Genomic DNA, 16,403 nt, shown 5'->3' with positions numbered 1-16,403 from the left:
TTTCTGCTAGCCTTAGTTCAAATCAGTTTCTACTTTATGTGGAATGGGATTTCAGCTCAGTTGTTTTGCTCCTTGACAGTCATCCAGGCGATGAAATGTTCTCCGTATTTGTTGCTAAAAATCTTTGCTCAGTAGGTGGTAAGGATTAAAATGTATGAATTTTTAATTGCTCTTCATCTAGCCTTTTAGAGAGTTAGCTACTAAGAGTGCATTACAAGAACCAACTAAACCATGTATCTTCCTTCTCAACCTTGCATGACCTACTTACATATTTAATTTAAGAAACCAAATTTTAAAAAAATATTTCTGTCTTTTCTAAAATTGTATATATGACAGTCTCTTCAGGACTGTCTTGAACTGATTTATTAGTAGTTACAAGCCCTTGGAATTGTAAGCATCTAGGTAAAAACGATAAAGTACTTTGTCATTGCTTCGATTCAGTAGGTCTTTCAATAGAAATTATGCCATCGACAGTTCACACGAGGTTTTAAATCCTGATTCTTTTTTAAATCTCTGAGTGACAAAGGAAAAAATACTAACATTTTCACAACTAACTGATTGAGACTGTAACTGAGTTACTTAGCAGTGTTATCAATGACATGGCGTTAGGGCAGCTGAATTTCTCACAAAAGGCAATTAAATATCTGCCAAATATTTCCTTGAATTTTTACTTTGAAATGTTAAGCCATTTTGCATGCCGGTGTCATTTGTACTTTTGTCTCCGTTTGCCTGTGCAGTACAAATAAATCTATTCTGCACAAATTTCAGCAAGGTAAAAAATAAGTAGGAATGCATTTCTTACCTCTGCTAAAAAACAGCTTGTTATTGAATGACAATAATTTTCAGATACCTGCTCTCTTTGCAGTCCTTACTTCTGATTCCATTGTGAGATATTTCATAAATGTTGATTTTGTTACTGAAGGAGTTTTTGTGGAGTGAAAATGGTTTTGATAAAAGCATTATGTAAATGTACATACAGCCAAAAAAAACCCTACAACCCAACAATCCACTGCTTTTATACATCATATTGTGTTTTGCTGTATCTATTTATTCATCCAGTTATTACGTACAGTTTGAGCCATGTTTCTTGAAAGATAAAGCATGAAAATACCTAGTAGCTGAGCTTATTACGTATCTAGGAATCTTAAATGATCTTAAAGCTTTACTAAGTCAGGAGCAATCTTGAGTTTTGCATGCCTGCATAAATATGCGATAGAAAAAAATTCACTCTGTATCTTCTCCAATGTTGTATCAAATCTATAACTCTGCTGTTTTCTTCAGGGTATGTCTGTAGAAATTTACAGCCCGATAGAGCTTAAAAGACAGAGTTGTCTAATAAGGATGCTCCCCTCATTTGTCACTACTTACAATTCATCTTTTTGTGCTTATTTGTGGTTTCCCCACTTTAGTGCCAAACTAACTTAGCAGATTATTTTTCCCCACTGGTGTTTTGCTTATCCCATGATTCCTGTATATGTTCTCATTTAGAAAATTATCATCGCTCCTTTCAAAAGACATATATGGAAGGTTTCCCCTGTAGGCCGTGCTATGAAGTGGCATCCATTAATTGTTTTAGTTACATGGGAAGCAGTACAACAGTAATACGTAGACGAATGAAACATGTGAGCACAGCTGACCTTTAACAAATACTTCTGAGTTCTTTATATTGGTTTGGTGTTGCTTCGTGATTTATTTTTTATTCCTTACAATGGAAGCTTCCATTTTCCTTTTAATAAGAAGCGTGCCAGTTTGTACTTGAGGAGGCAGATTGAATCTGGATTTTCTCTGTGATCTGAGCTGTTAAAATAAATACCACAGCGGTGTAATAGTGTTGACCTCTGAAAAGTTGTTTTTTTTTTTTTTCCTCTGTAAAGGATTCTCCTCAGTGTTATAATGAAGATTCTTATAGTTTCCCTGCAGGTTGCAAAAATGTTCTTGAAAGAGAATATCAATTTTCTTTGGTTATTACTGTACCATAGAGTTACTGCCATTTTATGAAACTTTTTATATCAGTGCATCTTGCCTTTCCATCGTCAAGACTTAACACCACTTTGTTCATTGTCCTGTGTAGCTGGATGGGATTCTTGAATAAAGTCGTTTGTTCCAAGTTGTATTTTATAGGCTACAGGAAAGATGCTGTTCCTTCCGTTTGGTATTCAGCCAGTGCATTGCTGTGCCACAGCTGTTGGAGACTGGCTCCAAGGGTGACTGAAAAGGCTTGGTATTAAGTGCCTACACTGCCTTTACATCAACAGGCTCAGCAGAAGGGCTATTCAGTGCTCTGATAATTTAATAGAGACAGTGAGCAGGGAATGTGAGACACAAGATACTGCATGAACAACTGTGGTTCCAGAAGCCTACACTTCTGAGTTGGTGTGTCCTTTTCTGAGAGAAGACATGTGTGAAGAATGTTTTCCAGAGAAAGGAAAATATTCTTTGAATCTCCCCAGGCTAATGAAGAGTTTATCTTATTTTTTAAATGATGACCAAGCTCTATAATCACTAAAAGTATTCTGCAAAAGGTGGGAACCATCACCATCTCCAGCATTGCTTTTGAAGAACAGGTATTGTGCTTGATAAGCTTTGGGCTGGATCTGACATGGTCTGATGCACTGGGCTTTCAGGAAACATATCACATGCTACTCTGAGGTCTTCACACGATTTTTCACCTAGTTGTTGAATTATAAAAGGTTATATACTTCTTCAGACCAGGATTTTTTGGAGCAGGTATTGACACTTAAGCTCACGTGCCTATGGAGCCCTGTGATCCAAATGTCACACTTGTAGGCACATATTGAATTTAAGCATCTACAGGACTGGGCAGCACAGTGAGAGTGGTTTGGTTCGCTCTTTGGTGGCTAGAGCTCACAGGGTATTTTTAGTTGCATAGAGGAGGTAATCTGAATGCTTCTCTGATGTGTGGAATTACAGAGTTTCATTGTTAAGGTTGTGTATTGGACAGAGGTTACCACTGTAAATCATGTTTAAAGCATTATAGAGAACAAAGGAATGCAACATAACTGATTATGTACTTTCTTGCCAAAATCTGTTGTATTTCATATCTTACTGAATCAGAAGGTGCCTCTCCATTTTACTGTTTTAGTTCTCTCAGTTAAACAAGTCCAGTCCATTGCCCACAGATCTGTCTTTGTTCTTACTTTATAGTCCAATAATTCCCACTCCATAAATAAAATTATTTTGATTCAGCCACTTAGTATATCGAGGCTTCCAGCTAATTTACATTATGCCTTCTCAAGTTTTGGAAATGATAATGCTTTTTCATAAAAGACATCTGCAAATGGTGTTAAGTAGATGCTGAAATTGTCAGTATTCAATTGTTTACCTTTAGCTACTCTCTAAAACTGATGTTCCCCAAACTGCCAGAGTTTGAAAAACAAACGACCCTACACGATTTGCAAGGAATGTAAGGCCAGTTGTCCAGCTTGTTCTTAGCTAAGAGGAACAGAAGGAAAGAAGTTCCTGTGTTTCTTGTTAAATGCATTTGGTCCCTTATTCAAGCCATAAATTAGAACAAGGAGAAGTTTTCTTGGTTGCTTGGTTGGTTTCTTGTGGGGTTTTTTTTTTCTTTGTCTTTTTTTACGAAGACAGTGGAGTTAATGCAGCAAGAATGATGTTACAGATCTCATTTACCTGAAGTATGTCCAACCTTAGGAAACGAACTTCATGACATCTTTCTTCCTCATCATCCCAGTCTAGACAACTGATTAAATTTCTAGTCATATTTAAAACAGGTCAAGGGCAATTCCAAGTTATGTCACCAGTTTAACATGGAGGATGGTGCCCAGTAAGCCTGCATAGAGCACTGAATTCTGCATTGCTACACCTTTCCACAGGGCTAGATCGAGTCATTTGTGCTTTGTGTCACTGGAAAACCTCTCAAAAATATCTGGCATCTGCCATATCTGAATTTATATGTATGTGTTATATGCCTTTTTTTTTTCTTATTCAGGAGTACTACCTTTATTCTTGGGCCCAATTTAGTTAATTTTCAGTTGAAATGTTCTCTTGAATAGACTGTGAATTAGCTGCATATATAGTGATGGTGTTTGAAAAACACAGCTGCTCCAAGGTTTTTGTGGAAGTAGAAAGAATGAATGCACAGTATTATAAAATGCTGAAGTTACATTTTTTAATAGTGCTGTTATTTTTTTTTAGCAATCTCACTTGAGAATATTAACCTCGGAAACACCTTTCACATCTTACTTTTTTTAACCTGTTGTTCTCTTATGTGCGTGTGGTTTGTTCCTACAGCTTCGTTGTGAACCGCTTTTGTGTCGTCGCTTCCTTGTTTGACTTTTACATTTTTTTTCCCTCACATTTTATTTTCCACAGAGCGCTATTGTATCCTGATGAACAGTTTGCACATTCTAGTTTTAAGTCTTAATGCAGGAATAGAAAAATTTAACTAAGTAAAACATATGTGTGCCTTATAAATGCTATTTAAAAATACACAAAATCTTAGAACCCCTTAAGCTGTGCTAACGTAAGGAGACAAATTCCAAAGTCTTGTGTGTCTTTTTTCTTTTTTTGTTCTTCCTGAGAGCCTGTTACTTTGTTGATTGAGTGTGGATTTTTTTATATCTCATGGGATACCCACAGACATTAGGGATATGTATTTTAGATTAACCTATTATTTTGAAAGAAGAATGCAATAATTAATATGGTTTGTCCTTATGTATATCAGCAGTGCATCTGATATACATTCTTACACCCCAGCCGACTTACTTTAACACTCAGCACACTGAAGACCTTCAGTAACTATAGCACAGGCTGCTGTGTTGTTGAGTGGACTTAGCAAAATGATAAATATCAGCAAAGATATGTTAATATCTTTAACTCTATGTTGATACCCATAACTGGTATATTAATATCCAAGTGCTTAAACGTTATTACAGCTTTTTGTAATGATTTTTAAGAAAATATTGTGATTTGAAAAGGCAGTGAGAGGTCTTTACTTTGCATTTTTAAGGCTCAAGCTTTGGAAAAACACCCATCAGCAGTTCTAATATTAACATAACACTTTTTGGGGTGGAGAGAGAAGGGCAGAGGGAGGGCTGAAAGTAAATAGGGCATCTGTTTCTTCAGTGGAAGTTAAATATTATTTCTTAATTTCATTAGTATATGATGTCATTGTAATTATTATTCTTTTTCAACTTTGTAGACTTGCCACCCCCTCCTGTGCCACCTCCAGCTATAAAATCACCAACCGCCCAGTCCAAATCACAGCTGGAGGTGCGGCCAGTCATGTTGCCAAAACTTGCTTCTATAGAAGCGAGGACAGACAGATCTGCGGAAAGGAAAGGAGCAGGCTACAAGGGGAGGGACGGGGTGGATGGGCGACAGCATTCAGACGTGCGGACAAATTCAGGAGAGCGGAGAGAATCACAGGAACAGCAAAATGATGGGAAACTGCGAGGAAATAAAGCACCAAAACGAGAAGGCACACCAGCAAAAACTCATCTTCTTCAAGGTTATTTTGCATTCTCTGGTTTTCATGAAGTATTGCGTGTTGTTCACAGGAAGAGGCAGCTCTTTCCAGGTCTCTCACACCAATGGTGCGAGTGAAGTTCGGTCTGCTGAATTGTCACCGTTTGTTGTAATTATACGTGCTAATGCAGGTCACGTTGCAGGTTCTCATTAGGGTAAAATGGAAACAAAAGCTCCTGAAAAACATAGATTTTCTATCTTGCTTTCCTTATGCACCCATCATGTGTTAAAGCTAATGCTGAGGAAGCCCGAACAGAAATATTCCTTGAGAGCTGGAAGGATCAGTGTCCTTGCCCCTACCATACATTTATAGTCTAGTTACGTCTAATCTGTCTAATTATAATCTAATTTACAAGGGAACTGAGTGAAGTCAGATAGTAGATCTGTCAGTTAGTTAACATTTCTACCAAAGAATTGGCACTTGGCCTGTTTTTGTCTATTTGTAAACCTGGTCCTGCTTAAAAAATAAGAAAGCGATAGTAGTAATGAATTAGTTATAAATACTAACTGACATGGCATTATATGAATCAGACCTGATCAATGTAATCTCTTGTTTATGGAAGTGGGTAAGATTACTAATTAATGGAACATGATTAATGGAATTTCCCAAGTGTTCACTAAGGCTTTGAACACAGATTCATACAAATGCCTGGTCCTTTCTTCCTACAGGTGTCCGAGGTTAATAACAGGGGTGACTGGGCAGTAAGTTGGTTAAATGGGCACATTAGTAAAGAGATTGGTACTGATTACAGTGGCTTACTATAGAGAAAAGTTATTAGAAGTTTACCTTAAGAGGATGGTGCTGAAATTGTAAAACATGCCCACTCATTTTGCTTGAAACTGAATTTGAGAAATACAGGGTCTAATATTTAGATGCAGTGAGCTCCTTGCGAGTGTCATGCATGTAGTGTCATTTCCTCCTACTCAGTCATATCGAAAATATACTGCCAGGGTTGGTTTTTTTCTTCATTTTCCTGTAGAACATAGAGCAGTGATCACAAATTGAAATCAAGTGGACAGTAATCATGAATTAGTTTTTCTGTGGTGAATGTTACCACGTGAATACTATAAATTTCCTCGAGAAAGCTTCTATTAGGGAAACAGTGTATTTCATATTCCTGTCAGGCATCACTTTAAACCTACTGAGGATCATAAAAAGTAAAATAAATCAACTGCATGCAGAAATTTTGGGATCACACTGTCTCTGGGCTTATAAACATAACAATGTATATATTTAATCATACAGAGGACATCCTGCCGTATTCTAGACCAACGTTTCCAACATCAAATAATCCTAGAGATCCCAGCTCCTCCAGCTCTATGTCATCAAGAGGATCAGGAGGTAGACAGAGGGCAGATCAAGCAAATATAGCCCGAAGGAATGTTGCAGAAATGCAAGTACTGGGAGCGTATGAACAAGGAGAAGAGGAAGAAGAAGAGATGGAGGTAACTGCAGTTGTACTACTGAAGATGACTAGAATAAGGCTATTTGCTGTGCTTAGACAGATGCCAAGAAAAAACACTTTTGAACCAGAAATATTTCTCTTCAGAAAAATTAGTACATTTATCTATCTATTAATGTTATGTGTAATCCAATAAAAGAAACTTTAAGAATGAGTCAAAAACATAAAAAACAAGTAATATGTAGCATGGTATAACTGTCACCACACTAAAACTGATGGAACAGAACTTGCAGAAATACAACATTTAAATGTGCACTTTGCATTTTACAGATTCTTTCAAAAGTGAAAATAAAGCATTAGAGCATCTAAGAACACCTTGATATTGCCTTTCACATTTTTTGAAAGTGTAACGTTCTAGATTTTATTAGATACTAAGGCATGAACATTTTTCCTTCTTTTTTTTCTGCCTAATGATATTAATTCAATTTAAATCCTGATTGTAGAAAGGGTGTCCAACATGCAGTCATGTTGCTGCATGTAATTAAAAGTAGTAGTTATTATTTAAAGGTAAGAAATCTCTTAAGAAGTATGTGAAACAAACTGTAAATAATAAAATCTAACTTAGTCATTTATGTCTTTTTTTTTTTAATACAGGAAACAGAAAGCTGAAGACAACGACATGTACTGTAACAGGCTTTTAAAATCTAATCAGAAAAAAAAAAATCACTTAAGATGCCTCAAGTCTGATGATGTTTGACGCCAGAAATAATGTTCAGTGCAATCAGAGTGTACAATTTTTCATTTTTCTTCATGCCATCAGAATGCTAGTTTTTATTTTACTCTTTCTTTGTAAACCCTCCTTATTAGGAATGGCCCTTGCCTATTCCGTAACGCTAAGTGCATCACCTTCGCTGCCCAAGAGGGCAGGTAAGCTGCTCTTTGTGGTACTTGGGCCAGCTGCTGCTTCAGGATTAGAACAGAAGGGGATTCCGGAGCCTGGGATCCCGAGGTTTCTCCCCAGCGAGGCGGTACTTAGTACACTGCCGGTACACCAGTGAGCCAATCCATAACATTGCAAGTAATACAGCATTGATTAAAAAGATCCCCAAAGTGAACACCATGCAGAACATTGTTTTATTCTAGGGGTTTCACTGTAGTCTGCAGTTAGTGCAAATGGTATCTTGCAATTTCAATACAGACCGTGTGTCTTGTTTTCTGCCAGTCTCTTGCTAACCTTTTGCAGATGATACAGTTTTACAAATGCAAGTAAAATTAATTTGGGATGAGGTGGCTCTTATTGTAAATATGTACTCATTTTAAATCCCCTGTGGTACTTTGATTTGTCTTTCCATTTTCATCATTAAGTACATTCTTATTAAAAATGTCCTTTGGGATAGGCAGGAGGTAAGCCAATGTGATTGCTATTTGCCTAATCATGGCATGAGCAAGTTTATCTGAAACTTTTTCTAATTTTCAGCTTCAACAATGCTTATGAAAATAAGCAGGAAAATCAATGGACATTTTTAATAACGATTGGGTAATATCATTAACTGTTACTGGCCCAAATCTCAGACCTCTACTTGTGTCAATTCACTTAAAGAAGAAGTGCCACTTAAAGAAGTTTTGTTTGATCTTGGCGATTAATTTTTTTGTAATGCACTGCTTATCTTTTTTTTTTTTTTTTTTGGTTTTAAAAGCACAATCATTAAACTTTGTTTGTAAACCATTGTAACTATTAACCTTTTTTTTTGTCTTATTGAAAATGTTAAGCATTTGTTTGGGATATTTTTCATCTTTTTGTTAATGCTCTATGTTTGTATTTGGAATATTTGAATGATGACAGATGGTAAAGTAAAAAACGTAAATGTGGGCCATAATCAAAACACTTCTCACTCTTCCTGGACTTACAGAAAATTATCAATTTTACTGTGGCCTCTCTCAACATTGGAGTATCATTAAAGCTGAAATAGAGGCATTAGTTGCATTGAATTTGCCAAATGATGTCCTCTGTCTGTAGATTTTATGATCTTTTTTGTAATTATAAAATTTCTTTGTCATTGGTGCTAATGGAAAAATGTGTGTTTGTTTATTGACAGCTATCAGGACTAGCCCCAATGAAAAAAAAAAAAAAAAGAAGAAAAAAAAAAAGTGTTTTGGTGTTTACCGAGGACTGAAATTTTTCATTTAGCTAATTTTTAAAGAAAGGTTCCATAGAAAGGGTGTGCAGTACTAAAGGAACAATCCATGTGATTAATGTTTTCATTATGTTCATGTAAGAAACCTCATATTTTAGCCATAATTTTGCATACTGAGGATCCAATAATCAGAAAAGTAATTTTTGTCACATTATTTATTAAAAATGTTCTCAAATACATTCTCTTTCTTGCGTTGCTTCTTGTGTTCCCTGAAACGTAATTTTAGGGCCATCTCTGATCTTATTTCTATTGATAAGAATCTGTTCTGCTGAAATCATGCAGTTACAGGAGCATGAGCAAAGTGGGAGAGTTGGATGCAGCCTAAAATTTTACATAATTACAATTGATTGCCTTAAAGATCTGATTTCTGGGTGCTTTATGAACTGTGATAACGAAAACGTCTCTTAGCCTGCCAATTTCCAGAGAGAGCTGATGAAGAAAATCTGTACCAACAAAAGCATTCACCTCAGGGGTGAGATACATTTGTTACAAAGGAAATAAGATCCAAATATGTGAAGGGAATGAATATTATGAGTCTTATGTTTGTTGGGGCCTGCACAAATACAAGTTGTCTTACGTGCCTGCTGTCCTCCAGCACGTTAGCCGTTCTGTGGTCAGCAGAGTCCTGCCGTGGATCACAACCAAGTAGGTGATGGTCCCTTTTCTGCTCTTGCATTTTTGTAACCCTGTACTCTTACTGATCACCCTGTTCTTGCCCTTCCTTACCCTACACCCATGATCCTAGTTAAAAAAAAAAAAAAATCCACTATATCTTTTAGTCAACAAAACCTTTTTGAAAGAGCTTTAAACACTCTGGAGCCAGATCCTAAAGTGCTGCAGTGTACTACAGCACCAAGTATCTTGCCACGGAAGAGCGCTAGAGCCTTGACAACTTAATCGGGCGTAAGTCTTGAGTATATTTTTTTTTTGTAATTACAGCTTTGAAGCAGATATTAAGATAGTAGAATAAGTTAAATGTTACCTTTCTGTGTTGCTTAGAGGGGTTTTTTTGGGTGTCTTCAGCCCTCACGCTTGAGTTCAGACCAGCATGTGTTAGAGCTGCCAACATAATCCAGACTGGAGCCTGTAGACCAGACTGTGCCACAGGAGACATCCATCTGGCCTGCACCTTTCCTTTGGAGGTGGCAGGAGAGGTTGATTTGATGGGCACAGACTGCTGCAGCAGCTGATTCTTTCCTGGCACTGGGAATGGCCTCATGGTTTGGGACAAAGCCATTGCCATAGCAGGGTGTGGGGAACGAGGTGGAGCTCAAGGCAGGGTCCCTGAGCATGTCATCAGTTGGCACAAAAGCTTGGCACATCACTTGTGCCATCACTTGTGCCATCACTTGTGCCATCACTTGGCACAAAAGCTTAAGCCGCTGCCAAAGGTGTAGCAGTGCATCACAAAACTGCGATCTAGTTGCAGCTGTAGTGTGTAGACCTCCGTAAGGTGTATCTGTCCAGAAACACTGGTGCTGCATGCCTGAAATAACAGGTACTCGCTTCATTCTTTACTGGCGCGGTGACGTACTGGAAACCACACATCGAATCCCCAGCTGACGTCCATGTCCTTCTGCGTAGCTTCAGTAGATGTCAGAGTCCAGCTGAAGTTCTGACCTCAAACAGTGGTAAGTGGGAAATCCTGCCCAATGAGGTTTTTTATTAAGAGTTATGATAAATTTGTTTGATGGTTGATTGTGTTCCCTAAGAAGTTTTTTGGATTGTTTTGTCATTGCATTCAGTTGTGATTAGCAATATGTTGAGACAGTGCATCACAGAGTTGTCACAGGGTTCTTGCACCTACACTGGGTCCTCAGTGCATCGTGGTCTTGCCAAAAACACCATAATGAAGATAAAATATACAACAGCTTGGTCTTAAAATGATAACTTCTGTTCATCAGTGTTGATACTGACTTGACTTGGTCTTTGACACTCAGGTACAGTAAAACTAGGTCATTTACGCATTGCTACTTTACCTAAAGAATTATTCAGTGATTGGAAAGTCAACACAACAGAAGAAAATAGTTTTCAGAGGTTTCGATTACGCTGTATACCTGAAGAAAACAAGTATTGTACTAGAAAATCTGTAGCATTTGTATGCTGAATTAATATAATGGATGTAGAAGTCTGATTTTTCTTGTAGTGTGTTCTGTGAAATCCTGTATGAGATACTGTTAAATTTGACTTTACTCAAAATATTTGTTGTGATACTATGAAAGATGTCTAAAAAAATCAGAATTATAAAATTTTAGAAAATGCCTTGCACATATTTTAGCATTATATATCCATTTATTTTCCAAAGAGTATTTCTTTTGAAGCATAAATGACAAAGTGGTTTTATTTCAGGGTAATGCAAATATACCGTAGATGTGTATTTGCAAAAATTTTATAGGAGTAGATTAGCTGTACCTGATCATGAAACCTCAGCAACATAATTTGCTTCAACTCCTGCAAATGTATTTGAATTGTCTACCACCTTACTTCTTATGTTCCAGAACCAGCTATTTATTAAAATACCAACCTGGTTCATGTATTGCTTTAGTTAGTGTGTAAATTTTACATAATGTGTTGCTTTTAATATTTTCTGTTTCAGTTTTCCATAATTTATTATCTTCATTGAATAAACTTAAGAAAGAAAGAACTTCCATGGGAAAAATGTAGGATCTGCCTAACACAACATCTATTCTGCAGTATGCTTTTTCAAAAGCTAGTCTCCAACCTCTGTATTCACAGCTCCTAAAAGATTCCTTTACTGTCAGCAACAGAACCATCTATGAAAAATTAAGATTACTATATTTCTTAAGTGAAACTTCCAAATTAATTATCTACTTACAAGTGGAGAAAATGTTTTTATACATTGTTTTTGCTTATGTCACAGATGAAAATTCTTTGCAAATGAAAGTCCGACTTCTTCTGTGTAAGAGAAGCATTATAATATGCTTAGTGCGTACCCAGGAAGATACTGGTATCTGCAAATGTGGATTTACATGTGTATACAGTTTTGTATTTGCTGAGATTAAGGTTGGGAACTGAGTCACTCGGGTGAAAGGCGAACACGTTTATGGATGTTTGAGGTTTACCCACACATGAGTAACTCCCAGTGTTGCCACAGACGTCATCCTCACTGGACACATCCTTCAACATCTTCATTTTGTATTGAACTAACTGAAAATTTCAGAATTCAAATCACAAGATGAATCTTTAAAATTGACACCAACTGTGGATCTCAGTGTGAACTGTTTACTCAGGTTTGATTTTCTTTTTTTTCATAGTATATGATGATTTTTCTGTTGCCTATACGTTCTTCACAAAAACGAGTGCAGAGTTGTGCTGTCTATGACAGTGAAACGCATGAAGATTAGGAAGATTATTTCTTAAACTATTCCTTTCTTTTTATCAAGCCACTGAATTGTGGCTTGACAGAAACAGTCAAAGATTTGAGATGGCACCATGGAAATGAGGATCCCTTTACATTTTATGTCCATATTGAGGATGGGAAAAAATTCCATCCTATTCAGAAAGAGGAAAAGGAATTGGTGAAACTGGAATCCAGTCTCTATGAAAGACATAAAGCAGGAAGGCAGGCTGGAGAAGGGAAATCAAGGAAGATAAAGAGAAAAAAACTCGAGGAGCTGAGGAACCCAAGGTCTCATTGAAGCTAATGGCAAAAATCCTGTTGAATTGAACTGCCCTGGAAAGGCATTACCTCCTTATGGACTGGCAAACAATAGCCATCACAGTGCCATGAACACTGGAAGAGTGAAATCCTTGCTGCATGCTTGTTTTGTTCTGTGTCCTTGCTAAATATACACCAAATGGGCTCATTTTAAGCTGCCAGAAGAGGAAAGTGGGGGTTTAATTCACCGTGGCATTCAGCTTGCTTGTCGCATGAGATGATGAGGATGGGACCTACTCGGCTCTAGTCTCTGTGACTGGCATAAAGTGGAGCCAATTGCTTTTCAGATTTTTTTGGAGCTTGACTATAAAAGTCATGATGATAAAAATTGTGTTTATTGAATTTTTTTTCAGGCCTACGATATTTTTAGCAAGAATAGTATCAGGAAATGTAGAATAAAACTACTTAGTATCGACTTCTATCCTGTGGCTTCCCACCGGTCTGCAAGCACAGGTGTGATTCAAAGTCAGCAGCAAGCAATAACAGTAAAGGAGCCCTTATGGGCTTTGATGCATAGAAGGGCAAAAGTAAAGCAAACCAAACCCCGCTTCTTTCAGCAAATGGTAACTAATAGGGTATTCCTACAGCATTTGGATAGCATGAAAATAATGACGAAGAACCTTTATTTCTGCAATGTTTATTGTCACAAAATCAAAGATTTCATTATGTTCCTGAACAAGATGTTTGCAAAAGAAATTGCACTCTGCTGAGCCAGGTACAGAGCAATGCAGTTTCTCATACCTAGTAAAAGCCCCAAAAAAGTGGAGCTGAGGAGTAGGTCCTGCCACAGTCATCTCAGCAGCGTGCCAAGGCTGTACATCACTGATCACTCACCTTCCTAATACAAATTAAAATGGAAACAAAATGTTCGTTTCCATAGCCATCATTAACAGATACTACAAAGGTGGCAGCATTTGATGGCTTAGACAGCTTAAAACTCAAAAGCCATTGTAATCCTGAAGTCTTTATTTCTTGGATACTGGTACCTGAAATAATTGTACAGATATTATAACAATGCAAGGTGCTAATGGAGTCCGGTCTTATAGGAAACAGAATCTATTTAGGCAGATAAAAACAATACATGAGTGCCAAATGGCTTTATGTATCTGGCTTTATATGTATATCTCTTCTGTTCCTTGAGCTAAGCTCACTCTTATGTGATCCATTTTGGAGGGACGTGGCTGTTACTGTGCTGCTGCTACTGTAGGGGGAATGCTTCAGAAGGACTTCACAAGAGTCACCATCAGCTTTATGTGTACAAGGTGTAAAGGGAAAGAATGTACGTTTGTTTATCAACCTAAAATTTTCTACCCTGCATTATAACAATCTTTTCACTTGCATTTTACCTTTTTTCCTACAAAACCTGTTTCATAGAGTGTACAGGATGAAGATTGACTGTCTGGTTTGCTAAAACCCTTTTTGTTTATTGAGCGCTTCCGTGCCTTTGGTGAGTATTTTGCAAATGCTTCTCCTCAGGGAGAATTTTTACTTTGTCCCTTAAAACTCTGCACAGTACTACGATACCAAAAACGTCATCACTGGCAACCTAATCCTCGAGAGCTCTCTTTGGCTGGTTATAACAGAGGCAGGCAGTAAATCCAGAGCGCACACTACTAACAGGCCATCCTGCCGACGTGTCAGGCAGCGGCTCATGCTATTGCAGCCTCTCATGGAGGCACCCTCATCGCATTCCGGTGAGGCAGGCCACGGTTTTTCCCCGCCGTACAGAATACAAGCTGAAACTTACATTCTCAGAGCACTTCTGAGAATTTATCAAAATCGCAAAGACAGACTAGCACAGTGCTGATGTTCCGTTTCTGAAGCCTTGTAATGTTGGAGGCTGAAGAAGCTGTTGTTTCCAGAATATCAGTCTCAGACCTTGAAAGAAATCAGGGTGCAAACCCCTAGACTTCTGGTCCTCCTGGCACTCTGATCTGTGATGAGCTGATTGAGTGCACAAGTGCTTGGAAAGGAGTTGGTCAGAAATGTTACATGTCCTCAAACAAAAATTAAAAGTTGAAAAAGGGAGGTGAAGAGGGAGTTTGAAAATGTGCTTTAATGTTTCCTGTGGTTTGTTTTGGTTTTTTTTTTTTCCCCCTGAAACAAGAACAAGTAAACACTATTTTGTTCCTACTGTATTGTGTACGAAAGCTTTAAGAAAACAAAAAACAGGTGATATTTCCGATGGAGTTTGCCATGTTTGGCTATCACATTATCCATCGTAACACTTTCAAATGAGAAATTTCAGCTACATCCATTTTTTGAACAACTGAGAGATTAATAAGGCTGTGCCAACAAGATACCCACCAGGATGTCTGAACCCCATTTTAAAATGTAGGAAAACACCCTTCCTTGAAAGAATATTCTCACTAAAATAAACTGGAGCTTAACTGTATTTCCTGCAGTAGGAAGCTGCTACAGACCCTTCACTTTTGCAGCAGATATGCCTCAGAACAGTCTGAATCCCTGTGGCAATTAGAATTAAGATACAGTGGGATTAATTTAATGTCTGTCAAGCACTCTGAATATGAACGTTTCCGTATAAGCCATAAGTAGTAGCAGCACTTCTGTCAGTTTTGCTCTGCGATCACAGTCAAGATGGTTTCTCAATAGCTTTTGGAGAGCTTTTATTTAGTTAGTTAACCAGTCCACTGAAGTGCAATAAATCTATAGAACAAAAAAACAAAAACAAAAAATAGATTTTATGTGAATTCTTTATTTTGTTCCATGCTCATTGCTTGTAGGCTTGCTTTCTTGGATGCATGCACACTGTCACTACGCTTTGACATCATGTCTGCACTGGGGAAATGCAGATTCCAAGTGCCAGGAAAACACATATGTACTACTTTCAGTTGCTTTATACTTCTTGTGAGGGCAAACTATGGAGGATGCTAGTCCAGTTAACAATAGGAACATTTTGTTACTGTCAGTGATCAGCGCTGTACTGACAAAGTTCCTAACAAAGTGAATGATTTAATAAACTAATCAAGTTTTAAAGAAATTTATTCGGATATTACCATCAATTTATAGACAGGATCAAAGGAAAACAGAGGAAAAATATTAATGGTACTTTCCTTAAGTACTTGCTGCTTGCAGTACTTCAATAATCAGAAGCAAACAGTTCTTCATTGATTCTTATTTTCATCAAACCAATTTCGCGTTGGTGAAAGATGGTATGTTAAAAAATTTCCCAGAAATGCTGAAACTAATGTTGAAAAATGTTTCTATTAAATGGTTAGGAATCTCATTCAACTTATCCAGAAAAGCCTTGTGTGACATCATGCTGATTTGTGAAGAGCATCAAAGAAAAATTCTGAATATTTCTTCAGGCATTATAAGAGGCAGCAAAGTATCTTTATCACTAGCCATTTCCTTACCAGCTGCTTAAAAATTTCAATTTTCTACTAACCTTAGATTATCATTCTTGTAGTTGAGTAAGATATAGCAGGATTTCCGCCCCCCCCCCCCCCTTAATCTGCAAATAGCAGAAATCTAAATTTTAAACAATGTTAAATTCTCAGGTAATCTTCATTACAGCTGCCATAACATCATCTAGATTATGGCCTCTAAAACAGTAGAATACTACTTGCAGCCTGTCTCCATTTGTCTTGTCTGTTC

The 16,403-nt window shown here is 37.3% G+C and overlaps 1 protein-coding gene across 1 annotated transcript in view; it reads left to right on the top strand.

Annotated features, from left to right (window-relative positions):
- Nucleotides 1-12,471, top strand: part of ROBO1 (roundabout guidance receptor 1) — a gene marked incomplete at both ends in the record, with an annotated part of 537,364 nt that extends 524,893 nt beyond the window's left edge. Inside the window, 3 exons of the mRNA XM_082336493.1 lie at nucleotides 5,183-5,491; nucleotides 6,755-6,954; nucleotides 12,382-12,471. Of these exons, the coding sequence (XP_082192619.1) occupies nucleotides 5,183-5,491; nucleotides 6,755-6,954; nucleotides 12,382-12,471 (599 nt within the window). The remainder of the gene's footprint in view (nucleotides 1-5,182; nucleotides 5,492-6,754; nucleotides 6,955-12,381) is intronic.
- Nucleotides 12,472-16,403: the final 3,932 nt, after the last annotated feature.

The sequence above is a fragment of the Platalea leucorodia genome (assembly GCF_965183815.1).
Source record: "Platalea leucorodia genome assembly, chromosome: 2".
Taxonomy (NCBI): Eukaryota; Metazoa; Chordata; class Aves; order Pelecaniformes; family Threskiornithidae; genus Platalea; species Platalea leucorodia.
Note: the sequence above shows the minus strand (reverse complement) of the source record. Positions and strands in the feature narration are given on the sequence as shown.